Here is a 21,289-nt window from a genome sequence, read left to right on the forward strand (position 1 = left end):
TCTTAAGTCCATAAACTTTCTCTTTCTTGTCTTCTTTTTCTTCTTCCCTTTTTTTTGAAATTGTACTTTTAGAATATGTTTAGACATTCATTTCAGGCACTAAGGCCAAATGCTGTGATAGATGATGTTGGTTCACACATTCAACTTGAAAAAAATATATCTTGGCTGGCATTTTGAGCCAGATGTAGTTCAGCCATTTCAGCATAGCCTTATACAGTTCTAAAGGTGCTGCTGTTTATATCCAAGGAAACTGTCAGAAGCGTCTTGAGGTACCACCACCACATCACCAGATTTTTCCTTCAGAGTCAAACCTTTTCCCAGCATTTAGCAGGAAGCATAATGTGTGGAACATTATGATGACTGCCTGAGATCAGACTAAGAGAACATGCTTTAGATTTTGAGAAATAACACCAAGCCCACAGAAAGCCCTATGGAATAGGAAAGCAAGGTAGACCCCAACTGTCAGAGAAAATGCTAATACATTTCCATAGTAAACCAAACCAAAATTGCAATGCAAGTTGTGTTTGTGTTTGTATAAGTGCCATTTATTCATCTTTCATCCCCTAATATTGCAATCGTCCTCTAATGTTGGCAGATCTATGCCCTTGGTTTCAAAAGATCTGTTTCATGTGTTTGTATAGCAGTTTAAATAGTTCTTTCTTTAAAACAAAACAAAGCATCACAAAATGTGCTCATGTTAGCTCCCAACTTTCTAAATAAGGAACTGATCTGAGCCAATTTTGTGAAGTCTACAAGCACTGGCTACTTGAAAAACACAGTGGCAACTTGATTGGGTATGGGCCAATCAATCTCATCATGTTTCTATACCAACTTTTACTGGCTGCGTGTCTGATCTATGTGTACTTTAGCACTGCCAAACTCCCTTTGTGTAGCACTGAATTGAGGCCGACGTGGTTACAGAAGACAGCACTTTCAAAAATACTGCTTTAAGATATGGTTAGACAGGCATGGCATGTTGGTTTGGAACTTCTGCAAATTTCAGGGAACTTTGGAGTATAAAATAAATTCAGATTTGGGATTTGTGACTCACTCTTGCTTAGCCAAAGCCAAATAACACGTGAGCTTTGGGTTTCATGGTTTTGTTAAGATTTAACAGAACACATCGGGGGGGGGAGGCTTTCAAATGTGTGGCTCTGCTTTCTTTTTTAAAAAGTAATCACAGCATATTATCTGCAGATGTAGTAGCAGATATACTACAGATGTAGCAGCGCACCATGATTCTAGTTATTAACTAACTTCTAGACCAGGCATAGGCAACCTTGGCTCTCCAGATGTTTTGGAACTACAACTCCCATGATCCCTGACCGCTGGCCCTGTTAGCTAGGGATCATGGGATTGTAGTTCCAAAACATCTGGAGAGCCAAGGTTGCCTATGCCTGTTCTAGACTTTGATACTGTGTGAGTTGATGCTGACATGAAAGAGGTAGTGTCAAGATCATGCTTTAGTAGTCATACCAGTAGCTGTTGAATAATGTTCATCATCACCTAGAGGTAGCACATCCTCCCTTGTGCCATTTGTTGAATATTTGACTTCACTGTCTTTTTCAGAGTGTACACCATGCAGAAATGAATCATGAGCGGCGTCATCATGCTTGACATCTTTGGTGGAGACCACAGCTGTTGTGACAATAGTTGAATTGATATTTATTTGACTATATTCTATACTACCACCAACCAATTAACATTGGTCTTATTTCATGGATATAACACATGGGTATAACATAAGCCATCTATATTGTACAGGTATTTTAATGCACAGCTTACATATCCATGTCGTTTCATCTTTAGCATCAAGTGGAGACTTACAGGTATGTGAGAGCCCTCTGAAATTCACCATCGCAGGCACAACAATTTGAAATGAAACCCAATATTTTACAATGGACACATGTCCATTGAATGCCATCAAATACTGAATAAATAAACATCCATGAATCAGCAGTTATGTCCTCTTTAGATTGTAAATGTTCACTCTGGCTGAAAACTGCTGCAAGAGTAGTAGATCTGCAAGCAAATCCCATGTTAAGGGACAGAAAAATTTCCCAAATGAGAATTTTTCTAGTTTCTGTTTCAGAAGTGGCAATGAATGGCTGCCAATTGCTAATGTAATATTGGGAAAGTTTGGAAGTTTCAAAGGTTTTGTTCTATTTACTTAAACACAAGTAAAATAAATATGCTAGGTTAGATAACCATGTAGGTCATCAGGAAATTTTCTGATGCAATCACTTCTGGAAAACCCACATCAATGGGCAAATGTCAGGATCATTGCCCTCAAATGTCTTGGAAAAATAGAATTTTGGAAACTTAACATTTGACTTTTGCTTTTAGATGATGATTTCATGAGAGTGGCAGAGACAAATTCTGCATTTATTTTAAGTTCAGGTGGGCAATTGCAGAATAGTGCCACTAGTTTTGTACTACTGCTGAAGAAAATTGCAATCATGACCACTGATGAGTTTCAGAGATCATTACAAAAATCCAAACTCAACCCTTCTGTTGCCATCAAGTGCTATGCATACTAACCTTTCCATTTATAACCAAAGGTTGCCATTAAAACAAAAACTGGGATTGGTTCTGTGCTTTGAACAGCAACTTGATACAGAAAAGTAAGGGTACTTCCACACTGTTGTTATTCCTGGGTGCTGCTCAGTCATGTATCAACAAACTCAGGTTATACAATTAAAGCAGGTTTGGCACTCTTGTGCAACAAATCTGCTTCTCCTAAAAATCAGACTTACCAGTAAATGCAATGGAAAGTGTGGGATAACAATGGCTTTATTAAATAAAAATAGTAAATAAGTAAGGCTGTTGCTAAAGGCACAAAAATATATGTCTCCAACTACTGTATGAAATTATGTTGGTAAACAGTAAAAAAAGTTTTTATCCACAGATTTTTTTCCTTTGAAATGTACTCTTTGATTTATGATTTGCTTTGCTTCACTATGGAAGAACTATAGCAAAATGCATGATTCATACAATGCAATGAGACCCACTACACTTCTGAGAGATACAAATGGATACAAGCCGCTTGACTGATTTCACTAAATTGCATTTTCCACAATTAAGATAAAGAATAATCCAGGAAGATATGCACAACATATGTTAATTTAACATATAACTTGATGCTTGTTGCTAAATCCAAAGAATAGCTTCTACCACCACCACAAACCAACCAGCATCTCACCATGGCAAAAGAAATCTGACCTCAAAGACTACCTGTGCACATATAACATGAATGACAAAAGTCAAAGCCTAGAGATTAAATGTCTTGAGAGGAATGGTACCTTTCTAAATACAACTGAAGGCACCAGCACACTTTGCAATGTACTCATATCACAGAGATAATCCAGTGCAAAAGAAACCAAAGTACTTTAGGGATGTTTACCAAGGAAAACGTAGTTTCATAATATGCATTCCTAGGACAAATGCCTAACAGACTCCAATGCGAAGAGGTACGGCAACTCAGAGCTAAATGAAGCTCAAGCATAAAACACAAAATGAGACTTTTGTTTGTAAGTATGCACCCGAGTTTCCATTTCCAGACTAAGCCAATAGGCATAGCAGTCAAGTTTACCCTTTTCTCGCGAGGAAGCCTATTCAGCATGAGGGAACTTCCCTTAAAAAAAAGGGAGAACTTGACAGCTATGCCAATAGGATTGTGCCAATATCATATGCAAACACGAAGTCCTGCTCCCAGTTTAGGATATGCATAGAAATAATGGCAGAGTAAAATAAGTCATGGGACTCAATTAAACCTTCTTTGGTTTGTGTTGTCTATTATTAAGCAGTAATCTTCCACTATATCCAGAATTGCATTACAACATTATGAATTAATTTTGGATTCGATGCTGTTGTATTTCTGAATTATGTATGGTGCAAACTATTCCTTATAGATTATCATTTATTACTTCTAGAGTGCTTAATATGTACACATACATCCAAATTCCACCGTTTACTGAGACACATCTAATGACTTTCATTATAGCGCAGTGCATACATGACAGGAATTAATGCTTACTGGTTTTTGATGGCCGAGGTTCGTTATCACCACTGCTGTTCCATTCAAGAACTGTTTCAGGATTTAAGTGCCCAGACCCTTCTCCATTGTGATCATCATCATCATCACCATCACCATCATCATCATCGCCACCATCATCATCATCAACATCATGATGTTCTTCAGAACTCTTATCTAGTGATTTGATTATGTAAACCTACGGTAAGCTTTTAATATTATTATCCATTTCCCAATCACCAAAGTAAGAATTATCCATCCTTATCCTTGTCTTTATTATTTGTGTTAGTGTTTTCAGAACTCCTCGTTAGAGGTGAATAATGAGCAAGAAATTAATAATGTGTTATAGATTTCTTGGGTGGAAATAAAACAACCTGTGGTGGCGGTGCAACAATGTACAGTGGACATAAAATCAGTGAGAGTGTCTGTGATCCAGTGCAAGAAGATGGTTGAGTTAGTTACAGTTGTCTTGTATCACTGTAATACACATGGCATTGTGAGTGATATAATAAAGAGACGAGAGAGCATTTACAAGGCGCTCAGTACACCAGGATATGGTCCTGGGAGGCACTGCAAGATCCCTTGGATCCCACTAGAGAAAAGTTGGAGCTTTGAATACAGGTGATTTGACAAGAATCTCAGGGGAAATGCTATATTCTTACTCAGGCATAGGCAAACTCCGGCCCTCCAGATATTTTGAGACAGTTTCACAGAAGTTAGACACAGCACAAGAGAATTTTCAGTTTATGCGTCCCACTGCCAGCACAAATAATGGAGCTGGCATTAAGAACAACCAATGGATAATAAGAAATAAAATTATTCACGAAGCAACCCAATATTAGGATGCTTTGAGGAGTTATTAAAAGAGCAGGGGATCTCAGCAATACATACATGTAGCAATAGAGGATGCGTATTCAGTCCAAATGAATATTCGTGCATATTCAGTTCCTAAGATTTCTGACTAAGTGGGGCTTTATTGAATAGAAAAATCATTACAGAATATGGGGCTGTTTTCTACAGTCAACACACTACTTCTGATGTTACCATTAAGTTTGTATTCTAGACAATTATAAATGATTGTTAGCAGTTAATTTTTTTTACCCCAAGTTCCTTCAATGGGATGGTGCACCTCCTTAAAATCAATAGTGGTGGACATTTCCTCATGTGAGTTGTGATGAGGGCTGACAGCTGTTCAGACAACAGAGGAATGAGTTATGGTATTTTTATTTGTTAAGCTAACATTTCCCAGCTAAGCTACTATCCATCAACACCTTCCTGAATAAACAACTTGCCTGCCAACAATAAGATTAATAAAAGGAAGGGAGAAAGAGGCTTAACAGTTAGGTGTTTGGTGCTTAATTCAAGAAAGAGGTGTCTGTTCCTATAGTTCTTGCATTGACTTCTCACAGGAATTGAAAACCTTGTAGTATTTATCAAAATCAGAAGAGTTTATTTATACACTAGAGAGAAGTTAGCTTGGGGCATGGAAAAAGAGCAGGACATTGATAAAATAAAGCCAAATATACGTAATATTAACAAATAAGGAAGCAAAATAAAGTGGAGGAAAAATTAAGTGAGGGTATTGAATCCCTTTATTTCAATTGTGGTGTATCTACAAGCCATTTTAGTGAATCCCAAAGTCCTTACATCCATCCACCAACGTTTTACCGTATGTATTTTTGTGCTTACAATGGGTGGAATCGAATCAGGGCACTTACAATAGCAGAAGGGTTTTGATTCAGCAGGTGCCTCTGCTAAAGGACGGGGAGGGCAAAAGATTTTTCCCAATTCACTCTTCATCCTGCAATCCATCCTCACAGTAGCTTATACTGTGTTTTGGAAGGTACCTCAAGTTTCTGGAGCTGCTTTTCAGGGGCACTGTGGAAGGGATCAGCAAATGTTTCCTCCTCTCAACCACTGGATCAAAAGCCCTTCCATGAGCTCAGGGAAGGGCATGAAAGAGGATTCCTTTCTTTCTGTATGTATGCAAAGGGTTACCCTTTTAAAACACCTTATTGACTATACAGTCATACCTCGGTTTAAGTACACTTCGGTTTGAGTATTTTCAGTTTAAGTACTCCACGGACCCGTCTGGAACGGATTAATCCACTTTCCATTACTTTCAATGGGAAAGTTCGCTTCAGGTTAAGTACGCTTCAGGTTAAGTACAGACTTCCGGAACCCATTGTGTACTTAAACCGAGGTACCACTGTATAATTTTGTATCTGATTATGAATTTCTTCTGTTTAAACCTTGCATAAGAGAAAAATAGGACAAAGTGTCAGACCAAAAAGCACTGCTCACAAAGCTGTCCTCAAAAGATCACTAAGGGAACTGGATCCCATAAAGTCATTTACCCATTTTCTGTCTCTCGTTTCCCATTGCTAAATGGCCACAGTAAGCTGCTATTTTTTATTCCTGTTTGCAACTTTGATTTGGTTTAAAGAGAAATGTCAAGCTGATGTGGTCAGGAATCCTTAAACAGGGAGAAGTAAACACAAGTCTTTGTGTGTTTGTTATAGGCTACAGAAAGATCAGTTATAATGACTGTTTTCTGGTCCATGGTAACGCCAGAACTGTCTAATAATGCTGGACTATGGTTTAGTGCTACATTCATGAGCAAGAAAGAGCTGCCATGAGCCTTGCACTTTCCTTCTGCCCCTTTCTGATCACAGGGAGAATATTTATTTTCGTTTTCTGAGAAACCTGGCTTGCCATTATGTAGGAACCAGGGACAGTGGTTTAAGAGACGCTGTGGTTATTTAAACAAGCCTGGTTCATAACACAAGGTTTGAAGTTGGCCTGTTCAGAAACTGATAAGAGTTTGGTTTACACCAGGCATCCCCAAACTTCGGCCCTCCAGATGTTTTGGACTACAATTCCCATCATCCTTGACTACTGGTCCAGTTAGCTAGGGATCATGGGAGTTGTAGGCTGAAACATCTGGAGGGCCGCAGTTTGGGGATGCCTGGTTTACACCAATCTCTGGTTCATATGTTATCAGTTAAGATTCTTTGAAACTGGAACTAAATGCTCCAGAAACCTTCTCCCTGCCACATGAAAGGAGAGTAGAAAGCAAGCATGCCCAGTAGAAAACAAGCATGCCCAAGACTCACAGAAGCTTCCTTCACTTTGTGCATGGTCTGTGCGCCTAAACCATGGCTTATCATTATGTGCAAATGCAGTGGATGTGAAAATTATCTAGGTTATACCAGGCTACAGTATAATACCAGGCTAATGTATCACAGTGCAATAAAATTGTTAAGAGTAATGAAGAAAGTCAAAACAATGCCTTTCTGGATTCAGAATATGACTGGCAATTACAGCAGTGAATGTTTTGACAAGATAATGATTTCATGTCAACGGGCTTTTGTGACAGTTCTCAGAAAAATATAGCTATGAGGTTTTAATTGGGGCCTAAAGGAGGAGAAGTGGAAAGGAGAAAGCCGTGACTAAATTATAATTATTGAAAATAATGACAAAGCAAATGGAAGTGAGTACAATGCAAGACTATGGAAGTAGTTCCTCTCCTACAGTTTACATGGGGGAAATACCTGATATAGTTTACACAGCAAAGATTTTACCCTAATTCTTATTTTCACAACTAACTTTTATCCATTATCGCGTATTTCTAAAACAATTTTAAAATGATCCATATTTTTTATTGAGCACAGTGCTGCACAAGGCCTCCCATATTGCACATTGCAAGGAAAGATGCATGTGTGCTTAGTATGCGCGTACCTTTTTCACAGGCACATATGCAAAGCTGAGGCATTTAATACCTTCTTGGCCAGAGGGAATTATCGTACCTGCTACAACCAGGTAACAACAATGAACCTGCTAAGCCAATCCACATGTCCACTTCCAGCATAGCCATTGCTGTGCACTTACACTGGCAGTTCTCCTGTGCCTACATGCAGTACAGTATGCTGATTTGTGCTTCTGCATACTGTACTTCCAAGTGGTTGGAGGAAAAAGGACCTGCGGTCAACTTGTGCACTGTTCTACATGCCACTGGCCACATGACTGCATCCACTCACATTGCCAGTGCTCAAGCACAACAGTCACTGTGCTGGAGGCAGCTGCAATGCTGGTTTCAGTCACAGCAGGCAAAAGAAGACTAGCAACTTCTCATCGAGAAGACGAGTTTCTTGCCCAAGCATTTTTAAGAGTGGGGGGTGGCAAACTGACTAGAACATTTGTAAGGCGTTACCCTTCCTGGAAGTTGTGTTGCGGACTTCTTTGTGTTCCTCCGACTGCCACCACAAAGGGAATTCTTCAGGAACCTGTCGAACTTGAGTAGAGTTTTCAGGGCGCTTCCCATTATTTGACTCTTCACCAGCTGTAATGATGGCAGAGTAACTAACAGGTTGGATATATGCTGTGGCAGATTAACTCCATTAATTTGTCTTCCATCACCATCACCAGGACTTCCTCTTAATGGAGAATGAAGGATGATGTACTGTGTTCTTGAATGGCGTTAATGTTGATTTTGTTTGTTTATACAACACAGTAAATAGTCCTCAGCTTGGCCATAATCCAAAATAAGGGAAGTTTATAAAGGGGCACCAACAGAGAGAAAAGAAGCCAGAATAACACACTAAATGGTATGAACAATGTGAGTGCAAATTAAAGATGTGAAGGCTGAGTGTATGTTGGGAGACTAAGCAAGTATGAGTAAGCTTCAGAAAATATTTACAAGGCCATTTTCGCAGTAAAAAGAATTATGCTTACTGATACTAGGAGAAAGCTGAGTTTTTCTGCCATACTTATTCCCTTCAAGTCCAGGTGTTTTGTATTCTTCTGTTGGATCTTCTTGCTTCTCATGTGAGTCTAAATCTGTCATGATGAAGTTAAAGGGTTGTAAAGATTTTCATTTTTATCCACAACACATTTGAATATTTAGCCATAACTGGATAAGCAAAACTGGAATTTAGTGCTCTTGTGCTAGAACGCAACTGGACCCATCGTGGGATCTTCCCTCTTCTGCTATGAGGATGGTTTAAGGAGTTACTTGCTGAACATTTTCCATCGTTATTTACTTCTGTTCCAGTGCTGAGTCTTGGTCTTTTCCTTGTGGCAATGCAGAGAAAGAGAATAGCACTATCATTTCCTCATCCATTCATTTACATCACTCTGTGAGATGAAGAGATGTAAACCTGATGGAGAGCATTCTCAATGATAAGAGGGAAAGCAGCAGCAATCCAAAGGGGGGAAAGCCTTGGTGAAGAGGAAGAGATCAATGAGAAGAAAGAAAATCTCACTGGTGTGAAGACAAACCAAGCGGTATCTTTCCATTTCAGCACAATGGAAAATGTGAGAGTGAATACAGCAAAGATGTTCATGCTGGAAATTCTTTCATGTATTTTTTTTTCCAAATGACAGCTTGTTGCTTTCATGTTTATTCTATGAACGGCAATTCTTAGTTTTCAGCTTTGACTTCCCAAAACATGTGCAAGGAATGGCATTTATTCTTCACCCAGAGTGTAAAATTGCCCATTTTCTTGGATGATTTCCAGTACAGCGACATTCATTATCATCTGGCAATCTGTAATTATCTATTAGGTTCACAGAATCAGACAAAATTGGAAGGGTATATAGCCCAGCCCGCTGCTCAATGCAGGCTGCAACCATGGCATCCAGTAACCTTAGCTGGATTAGCAGTAAACTGAAGGCTCTCCCCAAATTTAAGGTTTCATCTAATCAAAGTTTAGTGTACAGAAATGTATAGTATAAATACATACTAAGCATACAACAGAATGTATTCAGTGCTTTGTTGGAATGCAAGTCAGTTGACAAAATAGAAATCTTAGGCAGGAGAAATTGTATCGCAAACACAAAGAACCCCAGAAACAATAGGGGTGCATCAAGAGGATGAAGCAGCTAAGAGGAAGACTCCCAACCCCTTGTTGCACCAGTGCACAGATCAACAGGCTCAGGATGACCTTTGATCTAGTTATAGAGCAGAACTGCAGAGAAAAGACCACTGTTTTATTCAGCCTCAAAATTCAGAATAACTTAAAACAAATATTTCTTTTACAGATGATGTCCTGGCAATAATGTGCAACACGGACAACTGTGACAAGAGACCAAATAAATAACCAATTATAGATCAAATAGCTACAGCAATTTTAAAGTACCATTAATTATACATTTATAAAATCAAGAAGTTGGTTTGGTCCAGGCTAGTAGACTAATTGGATTATTGGCTAAGTGGTTTTATTGGCTTGCTCTTTAATACTCCTTATATCAGCTTGTCCTTTTCATGAACTTATATAGTTTGGGAGTATCTAGCTTATGAACTTGCCATCATTTCTCAAAAAGCTGGTTTGAATCTCCAGTCGCTATAATTCCTTAGACCACCCTTGAAGCGAGAAAGCTGAGATCAAGATTAGAAACTCACACATATTCACAAGTTTCTGCTCCACTGCCAAACCCACAAATCTACTGTTGCAAGTTAGAATGACAAATAAGCAGCAGACCCGCAACTATTATCTGTTAAAAGAAAGAGCTGTGGTGTGAATTGCACAAACTTTTCCAGTTAAGGCAACTGTACAAGTGATGTGCAAAACTGGTTCAAATCTGTCCTGCTGTCTACGTTTTGATGCAAAAATTTAAATCGTGCAGTGTAAAGTCAGTAATTCAAACACACTGCTTTTGCAAGTATTGGTCTCAAATTCTTGCTGTCCCAGCATGCAGGAAGGCAGAGATATCTATGAACAGAATAGACCATATTTCACACATCCCTGATACCAATCTTCCTTCCAACACCTTTATGCCCTGCCCCTGCTTCAGGAGCATCAGCTGTTAGTGAAGCCTAGTAACTAGTAACACTACTGTGTGAGACTATTAAAATACTTTCTTTTTTTTACTAGCATGCAGCTAATTTCCTCCATGCTTGTTATTTCTTCAAGAAGTCCCAGAATAAACCTAAATAGGTTCATCAAGAAAGTTGCAATGTCAACCATATCATTCAGCTGCTAAAAAGTACATCACAGTGAAAGAACAAAAGAAGCCCATTTAAATGGCAGTGCTGACCAAGTTGCATATACAAATACATACAATGTATATTGATACAAATTGCATACAAATAAAGGAAAATGATGCCTTAATAATAGTTCATGTGAAAAGTGGCAATCCAGAAGCAACATTTTAAACTCCCATCAGGAAAACTGATCAAACTGAGGCTTCTCTCCGTCCCTGAGAGATTATAATGACCAGATGAATCTAAACTTCTTCTAATTCAAACAAATAGCCATAGAACTACCCTTGAGATTTCCAATGAATATTTTTTAGTTTTTCTATATTGTCCAACAGAGGAAAAAAGGGATCCTCAAGCACCATTCTGTCATCTTTTCAATGCACTATCAAGGCTGGATATACAGTATGGCCTCAATTAATGGTCTTAACTGAAAACCACATACTCATGCAGTATGTAAAGGTAAAGGTACCCCTGACCATTAGGTCCAGTCACAGATGACTCTGGGGTTGCGGTGCTCATCTTGCTCTATAGGCCGAGCGAGCCGGCATTTGTCCGCAGACAGATTCCGGGTCATGTGGCCAGCATGACTAAGCTGCTTCTGGCGAAACCAGAGCAGCACACGGGATCGTCGTTTACCTTCCCGACGGAGCGGTACCTATTTATGTACTTGCACTTTGACATGCTTTCAAACTGCTAGGTTGGCAGGGGATTCAAACCGCCGACCTTCTGATCGGCAAGCCCTCGGCTCTGTGGTTTAGACCAAAGCACCACCCGCATCCCTCATGCAGTATGTATCAAAAGGAAAAATGCCTTTCACAAATCGAAGACAGCTTTCTGAAGAGCCTAGTTGCATATTTCCAGAAGGCTCCTGGACATCTGATACCATAGCATACTGGAGATATGAATGCAATAGTTAAATTAATCACAACATTAAACACAGACTGTAGAGGCTAGATTTGGCAAACTTGTACATTCTACATAGCACTGCTTCATGGAGCAGGTATCAGGCCATGCCACAGTCCACCCCTACAAGTAGAATTTATTTGTGATCAGCATACATACACTAAGCATGAGATCAGTCTTGCCTCTGGACCAACCAGACATGCCGCACTAGGGACGAAGAACAACACTGACCGTGAGATCACCACTGCAACGATGTATAGAACTACACAACATAAGAATTGTGCAAACTAATCCTTATTCAATCTTATTTCTACCACACATCAATTTTCCCTTCTTATCTCTTCCAGAAGCACAGGAAAGTTTACATAAAATGTACCTACTGTAATAAAATTGTCACACTTACTAGGACTTTGGGGGTGCTGGTCTTTAGAATGTCCTCCTTCTTGGTGGCCGTCATATGTATTTGGAACATCAGTTGCATCTTCATCCTTCTCCGCAAAAGGCTCTTTTGAGGGAAAAGTACCACCATCTGTGCAATAATAAATAAATGAGTTGCATAATGGATAAATAAGTGACCTACCACCCATACTGTTTTCATTATGAATTCTTTGAACAAGTTTGTGCATTGTTTCATTATATTACTGGAGCAGTACTCTAGTTTCTGCTATAATAGACTAACAAGGGCACTATTCTAGAATTTATCAGCACTATGTTAGATGAATCATTTACAATATTCTTTTGTTTGTGGCAGAAGGGAATTATCCTTATTGATAGTTGCTACTTTTTCACATCATGACTTAAACAGTAAATGCCAGTGATACCTGCATGATGAGGATAACGTGACGAGATACCCGGACTGATAACATTGGGATCTGTCGTTGATCTGTCATTTGCAGAACCACTGCCGCCGATATTGTCATCTTCAGAAATGGGAGGCTGTTTTGTGAATCTCTCTCCCTCAATATAGTGTGATCCATCAGCATTGTATATTTCTGTTGGAAAGAGGAAGTAAAAAATTAAATACCGTATAGTTGAACAGAGGAACATTTCCAGCAAGATAGTACTGCAAGAGGACAGCTATCACCCATGTGGTAACTTACCACGGAACCTGTGCCTTCAACTACTTAGAGCCAAGTTCAAACCTTGTTTTAAGCAGCAGTGAGTGTCGCACTTACATACTCCCACCTGTTCTACGAAGAGGCAACCAGTGTTGATTGTTACATCTGAATCGGGAACCCCGATTAGTTCAAACTAAACTATGGTTTTTGAAACAAGCCAGGATAATAAACTATGATTTGATTCTGGTTTGTTTTTTAAAAAAACAACTAAAGTTTAGACTAACCACAGTTTATCCTTCTTAGACTTAATGATAAACTGCAGTTAATTAAAAAGAAGGAATGGGTGTTTCCAGTCTCTTCATGGACACGATACAGGAGGAGAGAGAAAGCTGGAGTGTGCAAGCCTAAGGATTGTTTGCATAGCCCTAAACTGCAGTTAGCATTGTGCCCAAACTGGGGTAATGTCAAGATCCTGCCAAATGATGAGGAAAACCTTTCCACATATGCATACGTATAAGAAAAGAAGTGGTTATATTCTCCTGGCCACTTTTAGAATGTTTTATGTACAAAAGTAGTTAGATGCACATTGTACAAGCCATCTCTTCTTTGTAAAACCTCACCATTCTGTGGTTATCGTGCACTTAAGGCACTCTGCCCTGTGGGAACTTTTTTGTACTCTGAATTGTGGCATGCACTGTCTATGCAATGGCATTTGCTGCTAGGATAGTAAAATGTTTTCCAACAAAGTACAATACAGTGGTACCTCGGGGTAAGAACTTAATTCGTTCTAGAGGTCTGTTTTTCAACCTGAAACTGTTCTTAACCTGAGGTACCAATGGGGCCTCCTGCCACCGCACAATTTCTGTTCTCATCCTGAAGCAAAGTTCTTAACCCGAGGTACTAGGTATTTCTGGGTTAGCAGAGTCTGTAACCTGAAGCATCTGTAACCTGAGGTACCACTGTACAGAAGGCCATGCACCTGCAGACTTCCCTATGATGCTTACTTTTTGCAGGAGAGTTATAAAACCAATTGGTTAGAAGGAGCAGTTAGCAAAATCCTTTGGAGAACAGTTTGCTAGGCTTGAACTATCCATGACAGATGATCGTTTAAGGGCTCGCAGGGGAAGGGGTGTTACACACTCCTTCATTTTCCAGTTGTTCTGTTCGTTGTACAACAGCCAATCTAAATGTGCTTTGCTACAACCTGAAACTATTTCTTTCTAATCTTCACTGCTTTTGACAGACAGTTTTGATAGTTATTTAGAGATATTAAAACAATTATTGTGTCTCGTGAATATTACATTCAAGGACTGTCTGCCGCCTGTAACAATCAACCTCATTGTATCATTGACAGGATAACCAGTATGTTTGATAAACTATCCAATACAGTGACTTATTCAAGTCTGACAATGTGTTCTGGATTCAACCAAGAAAGCCCTTGCATGTTAAAATAAACATCCATCAAGGAAGAGGATGCACAAATGCTTCTTGTAATGTACCAAAAAGAACATGGAGATTAATGCATGTGCTTCAAAGGCTCTAAGCCAAGAAATAGTCAGTGGGAGAGAAGTTAGAGGGCAGAAACACCTATACACAGAAAATTTTGCTGCAGGGTCTCACTTATTTAATTTGATAATGATGTGGCTGGTTTTAATCACCTCTGAATGATCTTAAAAGGCCTAATCCTAGCAGATAAATGGAAAACAAATAGTTTAAAAATCAGGCAGATGATTATACCATGAAGTTGTACTAGATTACTGTATACTAAATACCTATAGGAGGTTATTCTATTCTAACATGTATACAAAACTCTATACACATTTTCTGAATATGCTTTCTTATGGCACAATTAAGGTTTGCAAAGATTTGTTTTGGAGCCTGCAAAATATAGCTCATCACAAAATGTATGAAATTCAGTTCTTACCTATTTTGCTATCTTCATCAGGCCAAATAGAGTATAACTTTACCACGGGGTCACAAACTATGTCCCTTGATTCTACAAAGGGGAGAACAAAATATTATCTGGTTAATTTTTGTAAGAAGCAACAAAGGAAATCAGAACTGACACTAAATCGGTGGCTGTGCATCAGATTTCAGCTAAGAACTCAACCATTCCATGGACAAAAGTAAGTCTTCCACACCTGTAGGTTTAGGGTCTTGAATTTGGAATTGGCATACATACTACATTCATTCATTCATTCATTCACTTATTAAATATATATCCCATGTTTCCTCCCACAGAAGCTGACAAACAAGTAATAAAACGTATTTAAAACAATGCCAATACAAATGCAGATTGTAAGCATGCTAAGTGTGAGTTTCTGTTAAAAAAATAGAAGCTGAGATGCATAATTAGAATGCAAAGCATGGCCTATATCTGTATCTGTTTGTGTGTATCAGAAGCATCATCTCCACCCTAACTGCCCCCCACACACACACACTCAAGAATGTTGTAGTTAGACCTTTCCTGGTTTTTAAGCCAGCATCATACAAAAATTTAATTCTGTGGGGAGGGATGGAGGGAGAGGACTCTCACTGTTCAGCCGCATGTCAGCTTCTTGGGACATATCAGCCCCATCTGGACCGCAGTGCAAATGTCTATTTCTCAGGACACTCTGAGATCCTGCCCCTGTTGCCTAAATCCACCAGACTTTATTAGCCAGATGGGATACGATGGCGACAGCTGTACACTGAGGCCAGAGCCATTTATTGAGGTTTGCCACAGTCATATATTAAGCAGTGGGGAGGGTCCAATTTTTAGAGGCAATTTTTGTGGAGAAATACAGCAAATGCATGGGGAGGCCTCTACATTCCTGATCTGATTTTGTTGTTGCTGCCGCCTGCCAAAAATTGCAAAAAAAAGTGGGAAGGGTTGGGCCGCAATATATGATGACTGGTTGAATATGTTCAACTTAGTGTGTCAGCAGTTATGCAGGCTTGCCAAAAAAATCTGTTTCTTAGCATAGGTCTCCTGCATATTCTGCTTCGTAAGATATAACATTTATTTCAACAAACTGAGAGATAGCATGTGCGGCGACAAAATATCTCTATTAGGAAGCATGTGAACAAACCCAAACATACCTGATGAATTGAAGCAATATGTATCATATTTGTCGGATATATTTGACGAAAGTACGTATATCCCAGTGTGATTTGCTGCGCAGAGCGTATAAGGGGTGTGTCGAGGAACTACAATTTTTTCTTCTATATAACCGTATCTAGGAAAAAGAGGCATAAACATACTGATGCATCTAGGTATATAACCAATGTATACAGAATTATATACTATCACAAAGCATCAGTGAAGGAAACACATCAACCATACTGAAGGAGCGTCTCTCCCCACATCATTCGGACAGTGAGATCTAGCTTCGAGGACCTATTGGCGGTTCCCTCACTGTGAGAAGTGAAGCTACAAGGAACCAGGTAGAGGGCCTTCTCGGTAGTGGCACCCACCCTGTGGAACTCCCTCCCGTCAGATGTCAAGGATATAAACAACCATCTGATGTTTAGAAGACATCTGAAGTCAGCCCTGTATGAGGAAGTTTTCAATGCTTGATGCTTTGCTTTGGTTTTATAATCTGTTGGAAGGCGCTCAAAGTGGCTGGGGCAACTCGGTCAGATGGGCAGCATATAAATATTACAACTACTGCTGCTACTACTACTACTACTACTGTAGATTGACTCTGATTCTGTCCACATAATTGGTTCCTCTGTGTGTGTGTGTGTATCTTTCAAGCCATGATCCATCCTGTACTCTACTAGATCTTTTAAAGGAATTATAGAACAAATATGGCACTATAGTACTGTAGTGGATTCAACCATTTGGGAAAATGCTTTGGAACAGGCATCCCCAAACTGCGGCCCTCCAGATGTTTTGGCCTACAACTCCCATGATCCCTAGCTAACAGGACCAGTGGTCAGGGATGATGGGAATTGTAGTCCAAAACATCTGGAGGGCTGAAGTTTGGGGATGCCTGCTTTGGAAGGTCCAAGTTAGAGTCCCAGAAACTCTGCTCTTCTAGAGACAGCAGGTGTAGCAGCAGATGGGACATACTATTGTTATTCTTAGTAGTGCTATATTGAATATGTGTGCACTACAATGGGTTCCAGATGTTTTGCTTTTGTTTTGTTTTTTAAATAGAAATACTAATTGTAGGAAATGGAAGGGACAATATTTGAGTAAGAAAAAACATGCAAGCATCTGACTCCATGTATTCCTGATATCTCATTTAAAATAAAAATCCCAGGTAGCAGGTTTGAGAAACAGTGCTATCTGAAATTCTAGAAAGCAACTGCAGACAGCTTAGACAGTACTGAGCTAGATAGACTAAAGGCCTGATTCATTATTAGGTGGCATCATTGACTAATTGGATGCAACAATAATATAAATGATTTGCCAGGTGTGTACTGGTCATTAGGAATGACATTAGGACATTGGATTTGGAAAGGGAAGGAATTTTCCTGCAGCACAATTGGCAGGCCCGCTGTGTTGGGGCATCCGAAGTTATTTGCCATGTAAGCTGCTGTGATTTGAATTCCAGAAGTCACTCACTGTGGTGGGTGGGGAGAAAATATTAAAGGGTGAATGGTCCCATATTTACACAAAGGGTTATACTAGGGAGCTATATGCGATTTCTTTCCAGTCTGTGTTCCATCAACCCAGTCTCTATATTTTCCTAACTTACCAGCAGAAGAAACTGACGGGGTTATTGCAAGAAAGGGCAGAGCACAACAATGAAGGAGAGGCAAGGATGATGAAAAACATACCATGCTCTAAACTTTGCAAAGCTTCAATAAAATGTTGAAATGTAGCAATAATCTACACATGGAATGCTAGCTAAAATAAGTAACACCCCCCTTGCTGTTCTGTACTGAGCATAGGGCTTTCCAACATATATGGAACCCCATAAACTGATTCAATGAACGTTTCAGTGGAACATGTGGCTAATAAAATTATGTAACAAATGAAGGTTATTTTGCAATACTATCTTGAGTTTCTAGTAGATTTAGTACCGATTTCCTTTAAATCTTCTTTGCCGAAAAGGTTTATTAAAAGTTAATCAACAACTCTGTCCCCCCTCCTTTTAAAAAATTGCTTTTGATTGGGGAGAGACAGCTAAGGGCTCATCTACACTTCCGCTTACCCTCTGTATAGAAAGCACTGGTCCTAAAGGTTTTCCATTTGAAACCTGCTGAATTGTAGGCAATCATCAATCTGCGTAAAACTCAATCAGCGTTTGATCCAGTTCAGTGGTAAAGAGTGGGTTCTCCTTGGGGGAAAGCATAGGCACAAGCAGAAATTTGGACGGGCCCTAAAGTAGCCACTGCTGAAACTCTGGCTTGTATAGAATGCTGCTGTTCCATTTGTGCAACTATCACCCACTAGTGCCTCCTCAAAGAGAGGTTGTGTAGCAGCTAGCACGGATTTTGAGGGGTGAGCAGAGACAGGAGAATAAAACCTCTTATTTCATGAGTGGAATGCTGTTCATGCAGTGCTGGATACAACCCTCTGGTTCAGGATTGAGGTGCAGAAAACTATACTCCATTAATGTGATCCCTGTCAACCCGGGACTGATTTCCATGTAAATGTGTGTAGAATCAGGCTGTTAAAGTGTTACTTCTTTTGTCCCGAGGTGTACAGTAAAGCCACTGTACTATAGCAATGGCTTTTTAGTAACAAGTCAACTCAAGCAGAAAGTGAAGCCCTTTTCAGATGAATGCACAGGGACACTGGCATTGTGACAGGGCTCCTCTAATGGTTTGCCTTAAAACCTGTGGAAATTCCCTGCTCCACAAAACTATCCAAAGGTGCAGAAGCTCTGATTCCCCCCCCCCCACACACACACCTGACCAGACTCTTCTTGCTTCACCCTACACCCTTTCATTATGACGTGGATTAGGATCTTCCTTAGGCACTCATTGCAAACTTTTTTTAAAAAAACCCGCATAGGTTGCATTAAATATTCAGAAATCATCTCCCATAAACTAGCAAGGCTTAAGGTAATATCATGCAAAACACAGTTTGGGGGAACCTTTTCCCTTCCAGTTGTGGAACTTGAAACACAACAGTTAGGTCCCAGTTTCTTCACTGAGCCACGGTCCGGGCCTTAGAAACATGAGTACAGTGGATTCTCGGGTTGCGAACGTGATCCGTGCAGGAGGTACATTTCCAACCTGCAGTGCCGCATCTGCGCATGCGCGGGTTGCATTTCGGCACTTCTGCGCATGCACAAAGCAAGATTCAGCGCTTCTGTGCATGTGCAAGCGCCCAAACCCAGAAGTAACCCGTTCCAGAACTTCCAGATTCGGCGCAGTGCGCAACCTGAAGCAGCCGTAACCCAAGGTATGACTGTACTTCTTGTTCCTAGCTATTTCCACTGTACTATTAAGGTCACTACCTTGCAACACATTGGCAAAACATGCTGTTGCCAATGTGGGTCCAACAACATTGTCTACCAAACCAGAACTTGTTTCTTCAGAGCTAATGCATGTCTGATGCGGCAGAGTTGCCAGGGTTGTTACCATGGTATGTACAAAGCAGCCCTGAACCGTCTCATCCTCTGTAACAAGCCTAGGCACCATACTAATCTTTTAAACCCCTTGCATAAGAAAATATGTCATAATATGGGAAAGTCAACTGTCTATTATGGAAAGAATCTCTCCGTCTCCCAAGTTTTGAAATTTAGAAGGATCTTTAAGGTTCCGTCTCATCCTTACTACATATGGCAGTGATCTAAGAGAACATGTGTTCTGTTCAACTACTTTAAAGATAGGAAAAAATATCTACTGGGTAGATAGTCTCACCATTGCCATGATTGCAAGAAGGCCCATAATCTCGGCCCTATCTAGAATTGCAATAACCTTTCCAGAGCCCCTTGGGAAGGATGGGCTATAAATAAAAAGGAATTAGTTAAATCATTTTTGCTCCTTGGGCAGGATTCAACTAATGAGTCCTGCTAGCGGAAGTCTGCAGAACAGGGCTTTCCCCCACACCTCCCAGCTTGGGGTGGTGGGTGGGAGAAACCCAGAACGCTGCATTAAAAAGAAGAAGAATTTTTCCAATTGCGCCTGAAGAGACTTTTCTATAATTTTGTTGACCATTATTTTGGATAAGATGGTTCCTTCATATTTCTCTACTATAATTCTGTTTATCCCATTAATTTATATCCCATACCCTGCGAAAAGGAATAATAATGCAACTCAGGTCCTTAGGGGAAACGGGACCTGTGAAGACCTTTTGCTAATGCTTCCTGGAGACTATGCAACTATTAATAACTCTGCTTGACATTTATTCCATACACAGTTAAATATTTTTGAACAATTGCACCATCAGAAACTAACTAATCTAATTACTTACCATGCTAATTAGGCTAATTACTTTCCATACCAATGAATTTGCCTTTCCTTTACTCCGTGTATTTTGAAAGCACTCTTATACAAGTCCACGCACTGTGTAGCTCACAAACCAGCAATAAAATTCACGCCATAAAGATGCAAAAGCAATGCAGTCGAACCTTTTGACAGAATGGACTTAGGAGTACTTAGGTGGTTGTGTTATAGACAAGAAGGTGGTGCTTTATCAATTTGCTTCCCCCCGGTTGCATGTTCATAAAATTTAATTATTAGTAATGGTGCCACACACACGGCCTCAGCTAATTTAATATGTTAAGTTAATGAGGCATATGTTGCCCTTAGGCTGCGGTTCTGCTTCCATGTAGTTGCCCAAGGTAAGTAACAATTCCTTCCAGACAACCCAACTGCCAGATCAATGTGGAAGCTGCCCTGTGGCACGTACATCTCTGCAGGTGGGCAGGAATGCTGGTAAATATTTATTGTACTTATATGCAATGCTGATGATGATATCTGGCACAGCATAGTGACTAACAGGGTAATTAGCAGCAGGAGATGGGAAGTCTGGCTCAAATCTTACCTTGGCTGGGTACTGCCTAGGTGGCCTTAAGGCAAACAAAACCCTATTCTCTCAGTCTCTCCATCTGACATGGGATAATGCTACATTAATTCCTCATCTTACACACATCTGACCTGCGCAATTTTAGCCACATGCAGTTGAAGGCAGGCTGATTGAAATTGCACAAGTCCCCAAGCAAGGCGGAAGAGCTTAAAATGTATTTTCATGCTGAGTCTGCTTGGAGTTAAGGACTATAAAAACAACTCTCGAGCTCTCCACCTTGCTTGCCGGGCCACACCTGCTCCGTGAGATCTCGCAGGAGCATCCCTAGCCTTCTAGAACCAGTGCGCTGAGCAGGCATTGCCCCCCAAGCACAGCCGAGTGCTTAAAAGCTCTTTTCA

The 21,289-nt window shown here is 40.0% G+C and overlaps 1 protein-coding gene across 13 annotated transcripts in view; it reads right to left on the reverse strand.

The window, feature by feature from the left end:
* Positions 1–21,289, reverse strand: part of CD44 (CD44 molecule (Indian blood group)) — a 73,018-nt gene that overhangs the window by 14,902 nt on the left and 36,827 nt on the right. For 7 of the 13 annotated variants that reach the window (XM_060274844.1, XM_060274841.1, XM_035116329.2 and 4 more), the window contains exons 3-11: positions 16,058–16,194; positions 14,901–14,972; positions 12,740–12,910; positions 12,322–12,447; positions 8,768–8,872; positions 8,247–8,375; positions 5,135–5,221; positions 4,037–4,210; positions 1,477–1,638 (exon numbers count right to left, since the gene is read on the reverse strand). In XM_060274844.1, the coding sequence (XP_060130827.1) occupies positions 1,477–1,638; positions 4,037–4,210; positions 5,135–5,221; positions 8,247–8,375; positions 8,768–8,872; positions 12,322–12,447; positions 12,740–12,910; positions 14,901–14,972; positions 16,058–16,194 (1,163 nt within the window). The remainder of the gene's footprint in view (positions 1–1,476; positions 1,639–4,036; positions 4,211–5,134; positions 5,222–8,246; positions 8,376–8,767; positions 8,873–12,321; positions 12,448–12,739; positions 12,911–14,900; positions 14,973–16,057; positions 16,195–21,289) is intronic. The other 6 variants (XM_060274846.1, XM_035116355.2, XM_035116364.2 and 3 more) reach the window with 6 other exon arrangements.

The sequence above is a fragment of the Zootoca vivipara genome, chromosome 1 (genome assembly GCF_963506605.1).
Source record: "Zootoca vivipara chromosome 1, rZooViv1.1, whole genome shotgun sequence".
NCBI classification, from domain to species: domain Eukaryota; kingdom Metazoa; phylum Chordata; class Lepidosauria; order Squamata; family Lacertidae; genus Zootoca; species Zootoca vivipara.